Genomic DNA, 14365 nt, shown 5'->3' on the forward strand with positions numbered 1-14365 from the left:
CAACAGTGTCCACCAAGCAAAACAAATTATTAGGACATTGTATGTTCAATCAACTAAAACATTTTGAACACAAAGGTAATTCTACCTAGGAGACGATAAGTTTGAAGGAGCAAGTCCATTTTGATAGGCCAATCTGTCTGTTGAAGCCTTTTTCCCTAGCTTTTATTCCTTTTGGATGAATAAGAAACCATACGAACCAATCTACTAAGAAGATGAAAAATGGTTAACAGGTAATACTTGTTAGCAAGATAATTTTCTTTCTATACTCTTTTTTTTTGGGGGTGGGGGGAGGGGGGGTGGGTGGTGATCTGGTCATTTTGCAAGACGATATAACAATCCATTAAATGCCTTCAATGATCAATCTAATGCTAGTGTTGATTTATATACAAGCATAAAAAGCTTAAGGTGGTGTAAGGAGACATGAATCATCTTTGACATCATTTTTATCCTCACTGCTGTCGTCATGATCAACATCATCACTGCTATAACTGTCATAGAAAGGATCAGAAGAAACCGGTACTTGTATCATATCATTTGTAGATAGTTCATGAATTTGATCCTTTGACATTGAAGCCTGTTGATGTGAGAAAGATGTGTCCCGGACACCTGAGGAGCTTCCTTCCATGCTGTTTATGGCAAAGTCATCAATTCTTCCCACATCATGCACCACAGAATCCGAGGCTGCAGTTCCTGCACTCAGGAGTGCAACAGAGGAAGTACCATTCCTGGCCTTTACTCTCCTCTGCCATCTAACTAGTGATGTTCTCACATTTTCTGTCATTACAGACTTTTTGAACCTCGAACCCATCTACAAGATCATAATAGTGAGAGAGAGAGAGAGAGAGAGAGAGAGATGAAAACAAAGAAAAGCCAGACCTGTGTAATGATAACATAGAGTGGGAATGTTATAAAGCTACACCAGAACTGTGAAATGATCCTGCAGTAATCAGTAACTAATAACAATGAGTTCGTATTCTATCAGATTGATGCCATATATAACAAAACCGCATTGCAGTCCTGAGAGAATAGAAAATTTCTTTTGACATGTAAAGAAGATGGAGCACTATAATAAAGATACATACCCAAATGACAAACGAATCACAAGGAAGCTACGGTTGTCCATGAAACAGGAAGGCCCCTCAATTTCCCACTGGATAGAAAAAGTTACAGTTAGCATCACAAATAAAGTCTGCACTTACCAGAAGGAAAATTCTGGCAGTTCTTGTGTCACAATGGACACAACCAATCTTTATATATTACATCTTCATTGTAAGCCTACTGACTAAGCCATACTTTTATATTAAAAAAATAGATGCAATTCACTTGTATCAATGAGATATCGCAAGCCAACAATTATAAATATAATCCACTGGTGACTGTCTGAAGTACCCCAGGGATCTGCCAATGGAGGTTATGCATAGGGTATCGATGACTTGATGGTGATGGAATTTATAGACTGCAATGTCAAACTCGTTCCATATTTTGTTCGAGAGATGCAGCTTGTTTGATAAGGGAAATACTATACAACACATTCACAAATAACAAAACTCCCTCTCTCATGCACATGAATGCATGGTTGCACACACAAACATGTGCCAACACATACATAATGAAAGTTTTAGGGATTGGATTTTTACAATCATCATAGACGGTTAAGTTGTAATGCCTGCTAAAAGATTATGTCAAATTTATAAACAAACTCATTAGTGCTACTCAACCAATGAGCATAGTTATTAAAACCGGTCTAGTAATCTGGTGAACTAGTTCCTAAGCCAATCTGACTATTCAATCGGACCACCTAAGCTAGTGACCTAGTAAACATGTTTTAATGCAAAATGTTCAACTTGAATGGATTGTGTCCACCCAACCGAGTCCTTAGAAATTGCACAATATTAACCGTACAGCCCTTTGCAATTGTGTCTCTTTTGTTTAAATTTAGATAGTTAGATAATTTCATAAAGGTTAAAAAAAAAAATCTAAAAGTCAAAAAGTGAACCCTCTGTGCTTTGTCAAAAATGATTCCCAAAATTTCACTCCTCTTTGTGACTGTGATGAAGTACAGCGCTCTCCTTTTAATGTCTTCTATTATGTATATTATTACTCTGTCTAAAAGGGCACACATATCATTTTCATCATTTTAGTAGGTTGTTTATTTGCTTTTTGTTATGTGGATTTAGTTTGTTTATTCTGTTTAAGTAGGTTGTATTCTGTTTATTTTACTTGTGGATTGCATAATTCTTTTTTACTTTTTACTTTTCTCATTGTTTAATTCATAATTTTTTGGTTTGGTTGATACAATGACATGATAGTGATGAATTGTAGTTGTTACAATAATGGTTAAATGATTATATTCATTAGTCCTTAACAAATTAAGCTTTTGGGAGAAGTACTTTATAATGATATCAGATTAGATGGTACTTTTGTGTAGGAAAACCACTCTAACCATGTTGTTATTGGATGAAAATTATAATCAAGCTCTTACCAAGGACCAAAGGAATGAGGCCATCTCAAATGCATTCTGCAAAATAAATGCCTATGGCATATAAGAATTCAGTCACACAATAATATTTTAGAAGCCAAAATGGATTCCTTTGGTTCACTGACCTGGAAGGATATCATATGTATAAGCCATAAAACAAGCTTGGGCTTCCCAAACCAAAAGAGTTCATCCCTCAGGTTAAACTGATGGAATCCTGTAGTTGGACATTCATCCATGATTTCAACAGCCAACTTTACCACCACTCGGTGCAGTTTAGTGCCGATTAGGAGAATCAACTAACATATTAGTCAACAAAGAAAGAAATTAATGTTATGTGGATTTAGTTTGTTTATTCTGTTTAAGTAGGTTGTATTCTGTTTATTTTACTTGTGGATTGCATAATTCTTTTTTACTTTTTACTTTTCTCATTGTTTAATTCATAATTTTTTGGTTTGGTTGATACAATGACATGATAGTGATGAATTGTAGTTGTTACAATAATGGTTAAATGATTATATTCATTAGTCCTTAACAAATTAAGCTTTTGGGAGAAGTACTTTATAATGATATCAGATTAGATGGTACTTTTGTGTAGGAAAACCACTCTAACCATGTTGTTATTGGATGAAAATTATAATCAAGCTCTTACCAAGGACCAAAGGAATGAGGCCATCTCAAATGCATTCTGCAAAATAAATGCCTATGGCATATAAGAATTCAGTCACACAATAATATTTTAGAAGCCAAAATGGATTCCTTTGGTTCACTGACCTGGAAGGATATCATATGTATAAGCCATAAAACAAGCTTGGGCTTCCCAAACCAAAAGAGTTCATCCCTCAGGTTAAACTGATGGAATCCTGTAGTTGGACATTCATCCATGATTTCAACAGCCAACTTTACCACCACTCGGTGCAGTTTAGTGCCGATTAGGAGAATCAACTAACATATTAGTCAACAAAGAAAGAAATTAGAAAGGAGTGAAAATTGTAAATTTGGATTAAAAAGAACATGGAGAAGGTAAAGGAGATGTGATGGTGGGGACTTACAATTGCTGGAAGGAAGGAAATCCAAAAGTAAATATTGCTTCCTGGATGGGAATTACATAGTTCATAGTCTAGACATTAATGCCATAACTACAGATAGCATAAAACTTACAAGAATAAAAACATCGCTAATATTCAAACCAAAGAGCATTTTGAACATCCCAAGGAAATGTAATTGTTAGATTTGTGATTTATATGTAAAACATCCATTGTTGTGAGTGGAGCCACTACAGAAAATGGCAGCTGTCAACACAAGCCTAGTAAAATGTGGCAGAGGCATTTTTTTTTGGAAGGCCTAAATTGATACAATACCCCACATTAAATAATGAACTGTACATCCAATGCTTATGTAAAACATGAAGGACCATTCAATTCTGTTGAGATGTCCAATAGGCGCTGAAGAACGGCATATTTATGCCAATGCCACTTCATTAGATGTTCTTAGATTCCAGTAGGCATGGAAAACTAAACACACTATTTTATGCAACTTTAATGCTGTTTGCTTACATCAACACAGTTTAAATGCCATAACATCCCAATATGTTAAAAATGGGGTGACCGTAGTTGCTTGAGACTATCTCTAATTTCTTCAGTTTGAAGCATATCAAGATTCAAAGAAATTACCATGAAAATCTAGAAAAATGCAACATATTGCATATATCCAGAGAGGCACACTGCAAAAGGAACCAAAGAAATGATCAAATCAATTAGCAGAGGAAGCAATAACTAAATTCCTGACAACTTTGCTACTGTAAAAATGATACATTAGCAGTCCATAAACACATTTTTGAAATTGCTTGAAATTGTACTTGGATAAAGTCTGTAATTCTAAAATAAACAATACAAAACAAAATTTTTTGAATACCACTCAAATGAAGTTAATTATAGTGAGAGCACACGAGGAAATGGACGCCTGCACTGAAGTGATTTTCTTATTTAATGAATCTTGCTATTGGTGTTTTTGTCTTTATGTAGCATTTAGAAACCAAACAGAATACGGTGGCAACAACAAAAGTATATTAAATTATTAACTAGAACATGTAGGCATAATAGGCCAGCTACAGCCGACAGGTATGTGACCAACCATTAGGATCATGTCTATATATATATATATATATATGCAAATTTGTTACTTGATGCATTTGAAGTTGATAAATTCATCATAAGTATGCAAAATATAGGCTTCACTTTGTCTTCATAGGCATCCTACTCAAGGAAGGGGAAAGAACAAAACAATGGAAATACCGCATCACTAAATACAGAAACTTTCTTTGATTGTTAGTTCATTTAATTTATCTATACACCACATATTAATTCATTTATGATTTAAGTAAACTATACAATCAAGATCATGGCAAAAGTAATTAGAAGAGCTTATTCAGTACATTAATTTAAAAGAAATGTCAACTTTCAAAACAGGGTAAAAAAATAATACCTAATTCCAACAATATCTCGAAATTCTTCCTCCATGCTTCGAAGCATATAATTATGAAAATTATATGTTAGAGGAAATTGATGAGTCTACAACGGAAGAAACAAAAAACAAAAACAACAGAGTCAGCTAAGGAAATTTGGTCTCATGACCTGCCACATTCTATTTGCATTTTAAGAATTGAAGATTAAATAAAATTGAAAATAAGAACCAAAGAAATGCAAATGTGGCAATAGGATATTTTATACCATTCAAAGTTAGAACACGGACAATGAAGTCAACTCAATCTTCCACTACTAAAAAAATAATAATAATTATAAAAAACAAAATTTACAGTCCTCCAACCTCTTAGGTGCTATTGTTTACTTGATTTTTTGGCAATAGCCCACCTAAGTGAAGGATGATGCAGATAAGGATTAATAATTGGCATATATAAACATACAGTATTTTATATTTATCTTCGATCAAAAGATATAAGTGGATAAAACACTTCCATTTAAACCAAAAAAAAAAAAACACATACAGTGATGAAGCCCAAGCGCAAGGCCATGTAGTCAGCTCGATTTATAGAACTCCAGAACTGGCGGCTGAAACAAAGCTGCAGATTGAGGAATTTGGGTTTGGAATCACTATTTGGAATCACTAGCAAATGTGCTCCATATAAGAAACGTCAAGCTACATGCAATGAGAAATTATAATCTTTTCTCTAATAATCTTAAATTCTCAACTATTAGCACACACTCAACTGACTGAATTATAAATGTGCATGCATGGATGTATGCATATGTAGGTACTTCTGTATACAAAGGAGTAGCTATAATGGTAGAAATTGATCAAATATACAACTTCAAGCCCCTTATTTTTCTCCTTTTGTCTCTAGTTATGTTATTGCTGCTTCAGCAACTTTAATTTGTGTTTTTTGATAGTCATATGACACAGATCGAAGGAGCTGAAAATTTATTTGACCAACTGGAAAAAATTAGGATGAGTGTTAGTTTTGCATTGTTTTGTCATTTAGTTGTTTCAGATATGACAAAGTTGATCTGAGATTTATCAGTTTTTAAAAATCGTAAAAGTAATATTGAAAATATTTTTCTCAAAATAGAAAGAGGACAGGAGAATACCAGCCAAACAAGAACTCCATGCTGGCTCCATGGATGGGATGTGTGGTGAAATATGAAAGTTGTTAGTCGCCTCATTCTCATATTATCTGGTGTAGCTTGCGGAGTTTCTAGAATTCAAAAAATTAATATGATAGGGCAAAAGACTAGTTTGTGTAAGGCATCTAAAGAAACCTGGCTAAAAAATAGAAGAACGATAAAGGACATCCATATAATCATCGGGTGGAAAACTGTTCACCTTGTAAGCTCTGGATAGCCATAGATTTAGCTTCATTTTCCCATGTTCTCCAGCTGTAGATCTGCATAAGCTAAATTTTAGACTTTGCTGCTCATTTAACAAAGATTAAACCCCAAAGAAGAACTAAAGAAGGTAGTTCAATAAATAGATATGTCAAACCTTAATCATGGCCAATGCAATGGCAATGAAGCTGTAAATCACATGGGTAATGCCTAGAACAAATACAAGACGATGAAGCTGCTCAAGACTTTCATGAGAAGCAAATGATTCATGACCCTGGAAGCAAATAACAAATTTTGAAATAGTAATCATAGATATATGGTCTAATCACTTTGTTTTCCCTTAAATAAATTGACAGGTTACTGAGACTTATTAGTGACAGGCATTACATAGTTAGAACAAAGTCAAAAACTTGCTAAAGAAACAATAATTCAAATGGAGAGTGAGGAAACTTGCATTATTAGTGAAAGTCATTACATAGTTAGAACAAAGTCAAAAACTTGCTAAAGAAACAATAATTCAAATGGAGAGTGAGTAAACTTGCATTATTATCTATATCTGCATCCTAAATTCAATTCCAGAATTGTAAAAATAAATAAATTAAAATTAAAATCCTAATTCAAATGGAGAGTGAGGAAACTACCTCAGGGCAATAATTATGCCCCCCAGCTTTCACCTGCTCTCTGACAATGGAGTGATTCAAATGATTTGAGCCTGAAACAAGAATGCGCTTTACTGTTTGTAAGTCACCATCCAATGCACATGGATAAAATTGGCTGTTCAAAACCGAGGAGGATTTAACACAAATCTTGGCCACAAAAGCAATCCAATGTCCCATCAACAATGACAGAAGCCCAAAAAGCATTAGCTCTGTTTGCAAATAACCACCAAATAATGAAATTAAAGAAATTTCCAAAAGCTTCAACATAGTAATAAAGAAATCAAACAGAACCCATCTCTAATAAGAGCTTCAGTTGCTTTACCTTCTTTGATCTTTTCCAGAGCAGCTAGCAGAGGTTTTCTCTTAGTCTTAGCCAACCACTACTAGGCATGTTATTAATCATCACAAACATTAATGAAGAATTCGAAGAATAAAATAAAGAAGCATGTAAAAGATCAAAAGCAAACAGAGAAGTGGTCATTTTATACCTTTCCAGACCATTTCAAAGAGCCTTGAAAGAAGAAGCCAAAAGAAACCATGACAGTGATCACAGTTGCAACAGCCCAAGTAGGGGTCTCAGCCAAGGATCTTCCTTCCCTTGGTTCTTCCTCCATTTTTTGGCTCAAACCCACAAACCCTGAACTAATTTTGCTTCCGGGTGTCTGATGCTGAAAGTTTAAATCTTCAAAAAAAAAAAAAAAGTATTGTAGACCCAGTCGTCTCTGTTTTTGATGCAGAGTTCAGTTACAGACCATTAATAGTAACTGTTGGGTTGTTGGGTTTTGCTTGTGTCTAAACTTGAGACCGTACCATCAGAGAATTTAAGAACTTTGTGCATGGTGTGCCACGAGGGGCATAATGGGTCTGCACAAATGTGCCACACGCCGCATTGCATGCTTGGAAATTTGAAGTTTGAACGTGCTTATGTCTTTTTTCTTATTTGTTTTGAGAAACAATGTCTTTTGGTTTGTTTTTTGGTCTTTTTTCAGGAAGGGTCATCATTATCAATTGAAAAATGACGAAAAGCAAATGACAAAAAATTTTAGTATTAAGGAAATACCAAAGCCCATTGATTTTGGTTGTAGAATATTGCTTATATTCCTATTTCCCAAGGGTGATTTTGGAATTTTACAAGACGGCAAAAAAAAAAACTAAAATTTTAAATTACAACAACATTGGTCCAAGGAAACTGAACGACAACAATGGGGCCATATGTATGCTGCAACTTTTAAGATGCAACTTGAAACCGTTTTGCTCAAATTAATGAATTTAGTATGTTATTAGTTTTGGGGAGGTTGTATATTCATTGGATTTGGTATTAATATTCTGACTTTTAATCTGGTTGTTGAGCAGACGGCTCTAGACTTTTGTAATGGTAAAAAGCAGCTCTATGCCTCTATCGTTATGAATCCTCTTAAAGTCCAGAAGGCAGATATGGATATGGATGGCAAAGGATCTGGTGACTTTCACGCCCACTCATTTAAGGCCCATTGGTAAAGCAGTGGCAAATGTCCAAATGAAACAATATTAGTTTTTCACATTTTCTTGTATTTTGTAGTATTATAAAAAAGAGATTAAATTTAACAACAATGTGGTGGAAATACCTTTGTTTATACCCTCCAATCAAATGATGCCACATCAGATTTTTCACACGATCTCACATAATAAAATGAGTAAAAACTAACACACATGATCACAATCCTCTTGTATATATCCAAATATTAATTAAAAAAACAAACACAAAACAAAAATGTTGGAACCAAACCACTGGAGACGAAGGAGCACCCATGATGTCGTTTAGCCCAGGCACATGATGCTCATCTCTAGCTTTTTATTTGACAACGTCGTGTACAAGTCGACAATCGATTCTGCAATATCGCAATGGGTTCATCAATCATCATCATTGATAGTGGAATAATTGAACCAAATCTCAAATTCAAAAACAGTGAATTTTAGACGCACAAAAGAAAGCGAATGAATTTACATGGTTGAACTTGATATAAAAAATCCTAATATTTGGCATATATTTAGACCTCATTAAACTACATTAAACTATCTATCATATTAACAAAGCTTGTCTTCCCAGTTAGCTGGACTAGCTAGAGCACCATATGAGTTAGCCTTGCGCCAAATTGTCCTCAAGAAAGGCAATAAATCTCAAATCTAAAAAACAGTGAATTTCATACCCACAAAAGAAAGAGATTAAATTTACATTGTTGAACTTGACATAAAAAATCCTAATACCTAACATATATTTAGACCCAATTAAACTACATTAAACTATCATATTAATAAAGCTTCTCTCGCCCCTTCTAGCATATATGTAAACCCCATTAAACTACATTAAACTATCATATTAATCAAACTAGCTGGTCGCAAAATGTTCACGACTTGCAACTAGCTTGGAAAAAAAACTGAAGAACCACAATCAGATTGGTTTGAACCTACCACTTAAGATTTAAGAATCCAATCAAAACCCATTTAAGATTTGCAATTTTTCTGAAAAAAGGAAGAAAAATTTGACCTTGTTCATATTCAATTATTCTCCCTCCCATTGAACCTACCACTTAAGATTTCAGAATCCAATAAGAAAAACAGCAAAACCCATACCAAATCAACAAAACCCATACAAAATCAAGTGACTGACGTCCCAAAAAACCCAAACCCATTGATATTTCGAAATTGAAAATAGGGGAGAACCACCAAATCATGAGAAAACAAACCTTGAGATTGTAACACTACACTAACGGCGGATTCGACATCTTTTTCAGGCTCTAAAAACAACTCCGGTGATGACTGTGGCGGAATGGAGCTCCGGTGTGAGGACAAGGAGGAGAGTTTGCCTCTGGTTTTCCATTCGGAGAAGAAGCTTTGAACATGTTTGAGGAATATTTGGGGTTTTAATTGGGTTATAATTGCGTGTAATAAGGTGTATTGTGTCTAAATGTTTTTGCTGACATGTCGCTTTAGGATTGGCTGGCGTAAAAGGTATCTTTTACGCCAGCTCCGGATGTAACTTATTCTCATTAATTTATGGGTCATGCTAACGTTTTAATACTACTTTTATGGAAAATGAAAAAAGCTGTCAAAATATTAATTACTTTTTTTTTTCCATAAAAATTTTCTTTAAATAAATTATTAATGAGTGCCCTAAGGGCACTCGTTAGCATTTCCCTTAATTTATTAATAAAGCTAGTTGTAAAGAAGAGTAAGAAAATAGAGCAGTTTGTCAATGCAGTTCGCAACTTGGCTAGTCGCGAAGTGGTCATAACTTATCTAGTCAATAGTTTTGTTTTTTTAATTGTTTCTAGTTACCAAACAAGTTTTTTTTGGTTAAAAATAGAAATATGTTTTCAAAAACAAAAAGCCAAGGAAAAAAATAGTTAACCAACATACCCTTAGATTTAGGTCTAAGTTTAAGATTCTATCTGCTATTCCTTGAAGTTTTAGAGTTAAGAAGCAGAAATGTATGTTTAATTTAAGATTCTCTTTGTTAATCAAAAATTTATGTTCAAGATGGAACAATAAGATATTTGTTAATAATAACATATACAACTAAAAAGTCCAGTAAAAAAATACATACTTTTTTATTATCAAAAATAAATTAATTAACTTGAATAGTAATAGAAATGTAGATTTTTAAACATACAAGCTTAGTGTTTTTGTGGTACTTTTCATTATACATTTATTAACTTGTGATTGGGTTTTGTAGGGGATAGCAAAAGGCATATGAGTTACTTGAGAGGGCTGAAATGAGAAGGAGGGCTATGGTCGATTCTTTCCTGAAACAGAGAGATCTTGAAGAAGATTCAATTAGAGTTTACTCTGGTTGGATTTGGGTTGTCTGCACTTGGATGGTATGAGACATACCAGTCTAGTGCAAGCTTCAATCATGTTGAATCTGTGATGGACGATATCTAGTGTGGGGTGTCGAGTATTCAATCTGACATAGGTGAATTGAAGTCAATTGTTTTGACTTCTTTTGACCAACTTCAAGTTGCTTCTGATGTATTTCTGTAGAGGATGGAGGAGCGTGAAACTTCTGTAACATTAATTGATGTGCACCAGGGAGCTAAATATAGGTAGATGGTGTCTTCATACAATACAATAGTTGGTAGGTTTGATGTTTTGTATAGTCAGCTTGACACCATTCTCAGGAAAAAATTTGGGTTTTGTAATTGATTTTGGTCTGTACACCATTGTTAGGAAGAAATTTGGGTTTTCTAATTGATTTTGGTCTATACAAGGTCCTGTACAAAAAAAATATTTGTTTGAACTTTTGCTTTAGGTTGAGTAAACTTTTCTATTAACTTGTGCCTGTATTATGATATTGATAAATAGTTGAGTTAGTTTTTTAAATTGTTGTTGTCTTCTAATATATTTAGAATTGTTATTATTATTATTGTCTCATATCATTGCCCTCCATATTATTATCTTTCAAGTTATACATGACAAAATCTGATAAACACCAAGTCATTCATTATCTTTTGAGTTGTACAGTCTATAAAAAACTGGACTTAGACGTGTTCGTGAAGCGCCACTAGAATCTAGAGGAATATTGACATAGCAAAATCTAGACCATTAAATCATTAAAAAGTGATTAGAATTTTTTTTTAAAACTATTTGGTAGAGTACCCTAGGAAATCTAGAGGATTTGAATCACATCTATTTGATTGATATTTAAGTATATGATTAATATTTAAGTATATGTAAGTCGTGAAATGGTCGCGACTTGCCTAGTCTATAGTATTGTTTTGTTTTGAAAAGTAGAGCAATGTGCGTATTAATTTATTAATAAAGCTAGTTGAAAAGAAGAGCAAGAAAATAGAGTAGTTTGTCAATGCAGTTTTGCAACCTGGTTGGTTGCGAAATGCTCATAACTTGTCTAGTCAGTAGTCTTGTTTTTTAATTGTTTTTAGTTACCAAATAAGTTTTTTAGACTAACAAATGAGAATTGCACTAAATAATTTTTTTTATGCAATGCTATTACCTTGGTTCCATTAGCCAATGAGGATGAAACTTCAAGTAAAACCCATTTTTCACAAGCCCAAAAGGTGAAGCCCATCCTTGTAATGTAAAAGGTGAAAATCGCTCCATCCCTCACTCTACACTGGCTTATTCTCTCTCTGCACTCATAAGAACTCTGTGATTCCGACTCTGCACTCACAAGAACTCAGTGATTCAAACGTAGATAAGATCTCAAACAATGGCTATGAAGAAGATTTTGGAAAGGAATAATCTTCTTTTTGGTAGTCAAGGTAGTAACCATTGATTATGATTTATGTTCTTGGCAATGAATTTGACATAATTTTCTTACACATATAGATGTAGATAGACATTCACATATAAAATGCTATGTAATTATGACACATCAAGAACTTTGCTTTCATGTAACAATGATAGAGGATACTTAGCATATCTTTCTTGGGTTTATTCAAATTATCGGTCTCGATGGTTTATTGCTTATGGTGTGATTGTTTTATATAATAATTCAACCAAAAATAGTTACTGAGTTATATAATTATCATTCATGCATTTTAAAGAAAAATATTGATCAAATGGTTTGGGTTTTTTTTTTTTTTTTTTTTTTTTCATATTTTACATTTCAGGGTTTGCTGTGACTTAAGCCGCATTTTCTATGGTAATCAAACACTTTAGAGTTCTGTTTTTGTTTATATGAGTCCTTAATATGTTTAAATCTTTGGTTGGTTTATTATTTATTTTCCTTGATGTGCCATATCATAATAGGTTGTTGGTTATATTGCATCTTCTTCATGATCACATGCTAAAGAAAGAAATTACTCTCATAAATAGCTGCTGTATCTCCATCATTATCACAAGATGGAGATAAACTTATTTTCATATACTTCTTTTGTTTTGTCTTTTAACATGTAAAATGATCATTAAATACTAGTTTGTTAATAATAACATATACTAGTAATATAATACAAACTTAGTGTTTTTGTGGTACTTTTGCATTATGCATTTATTGACTTGTGAATAGGTTTTGTAGGGGACAGCAAAAGGCTTATGAGTTACTTGAGAGCATAGTTGTCAAAACGTGAATCGTATCATGAATCAATCTTTTATTTTTATACATCGTAACGTGTTTCGTAAAATACACAAACACATAATGGAATTTATAAAGATATACATATATGAAGGGTATATTCATTATAAATTTTAAATATATTCAAATAATGACTAATTTATTCATCACTTATTAAATAATATTTAACAAACTAACTAAATAAATCAAACTAGCTAGCAAATGCTTATAACATACACATTCAAATTACTTAAATTCAAAAGTGATAATATATTACAAATGACCCAAAAATAATAATTTATTTTCATTATATTGGCTAATCAACCTTATCTAATTCAATGTTATCATCATGTTTATCATTTTGCAAACTTATTTCTACATTAAAATTTTCTTCATTGTCATTAACATTTACTATCTCTTCTTATTCTTTTTATTTTAATAATTTTAAAATTTTGTTCTTGGCACTTATAACGGTATTGACAAAAATAAAAAAAATAAGTTTATTATCAATTAATGTCTTATTTTATAGTATAGAAAATAAATTTGTAAATATTAAAGTGAAGTGTAAGTGTATATTGTGTAGTCCAAATTTTGTAAAAAAAAGAGAGGAGTAACAAAGCAATGATTGATTCTTTCTTGAAACAGAGAGAGAAGTTGAAGAAGTTTCAAATGAAGTTCACTGTGGCTAGATTTGGGTTGTCGGCGCTTGGATGGTATAAGTCATACCAGTCTAGTGTAAGCTTTGGTCATGTAGAATTTATGGTGGTGGATATCCAGTGTTGGGTGAATGATATGCACTCTAATGTTGGTGAATTGAAGTCAACTATTTCAACTTCTTTTGATCAACCTCAAATTGCTTTCGATGTGTTTCACTAGAAGATGGCCGAGCTTGAAGCTTTTGTAGCAGTGGCTGATATTAATTGGGAAGCTAAGTATAAGCAGATCTTGTCTTTGGTTGTTAGGTATAGTTGGCCTAACACCATTCTGAAGAAGAAGTTTGGGTTTTTTGATTGACTTTGGACTACACTAGGGTTTGAAGAAGAAATTTGGGTTTCATGATTGACTTTGGTCTATACAAGAGCCTGTAAAAAAAAAAATTTGGTAGAACATATGCTTTAGGTTGAGCAACTTTTCTATTAACTTCTTATGTCTTCTAATATATTTAGAATTATTATTATTATTATTGGTCCATATCAGCATTAACACATTATCTTTTGAGGTGTATGCTACAAAATCTAAGTCATTCGTTTTCTTTTGTTGCAAATTGTTTCTTCTTTTTGTTTGCACCTATGATTTTAATATTTTTAATATTTACAGTTGAATGTTTAGGGGTGTTAAA

At 33.0% G+C, this 14365-nt stretch overlaps 1 protein-coding gene across 1 annotated transcript; it reads right to left on the reverse strand.

The window, feature by feature from the left end:
• Positions 1-315: 315 nt before the first annotated feature.
• LOC112038252 (MLO-like protein 4) lies at positions 316-8210 on the reverse strand. The gene is made up of 15 exons (XM_065778040.1): positions 7466-8210; positions 7300-7357; positions 6960-7186; positions 6476-6592; positions 6317-6377; positions 6082-6188; positions 5481-5555; positions 4961-5046; positions 4150-4199; positions 3529-3569; positions 3251-3421; positions 3129-3179; positions 1083-1150; positions 877-937; positions 316-808 (listed from the first exon to the last, which is right to left on the reverse strand). The coding sequence occupies exons 1-15, from the start codon at positions 7589-7591 to the stop codon at positions 401-403; spliced, it is 1707 nt and encodes a 568-aa protein (XP_065634112.1). The 5' UTR covers positions 7592-8210; the 3' UTR covers positions 316-400.
• Between the last annotated feature and the right edge of the window lie 6155 nt (positions 8211-14365).

The sequence above is a fragment of the Quercus suber genome, unplaced genomic scaffold, assembly GCF_002906115.3.
Source record: "Quercus suber isolate HL8 unplaced genomic scaffold, Cork oak 2.0 scaffold_172, whole genome shotgun sequence".
Taxonomy (NCBI): domain Eukaryota; kingdom Viridiplantae; phylum Streptophyta; class Magnoliopsida; order Fagales; family Fagaceae; genus Quercus; species Quercus suber.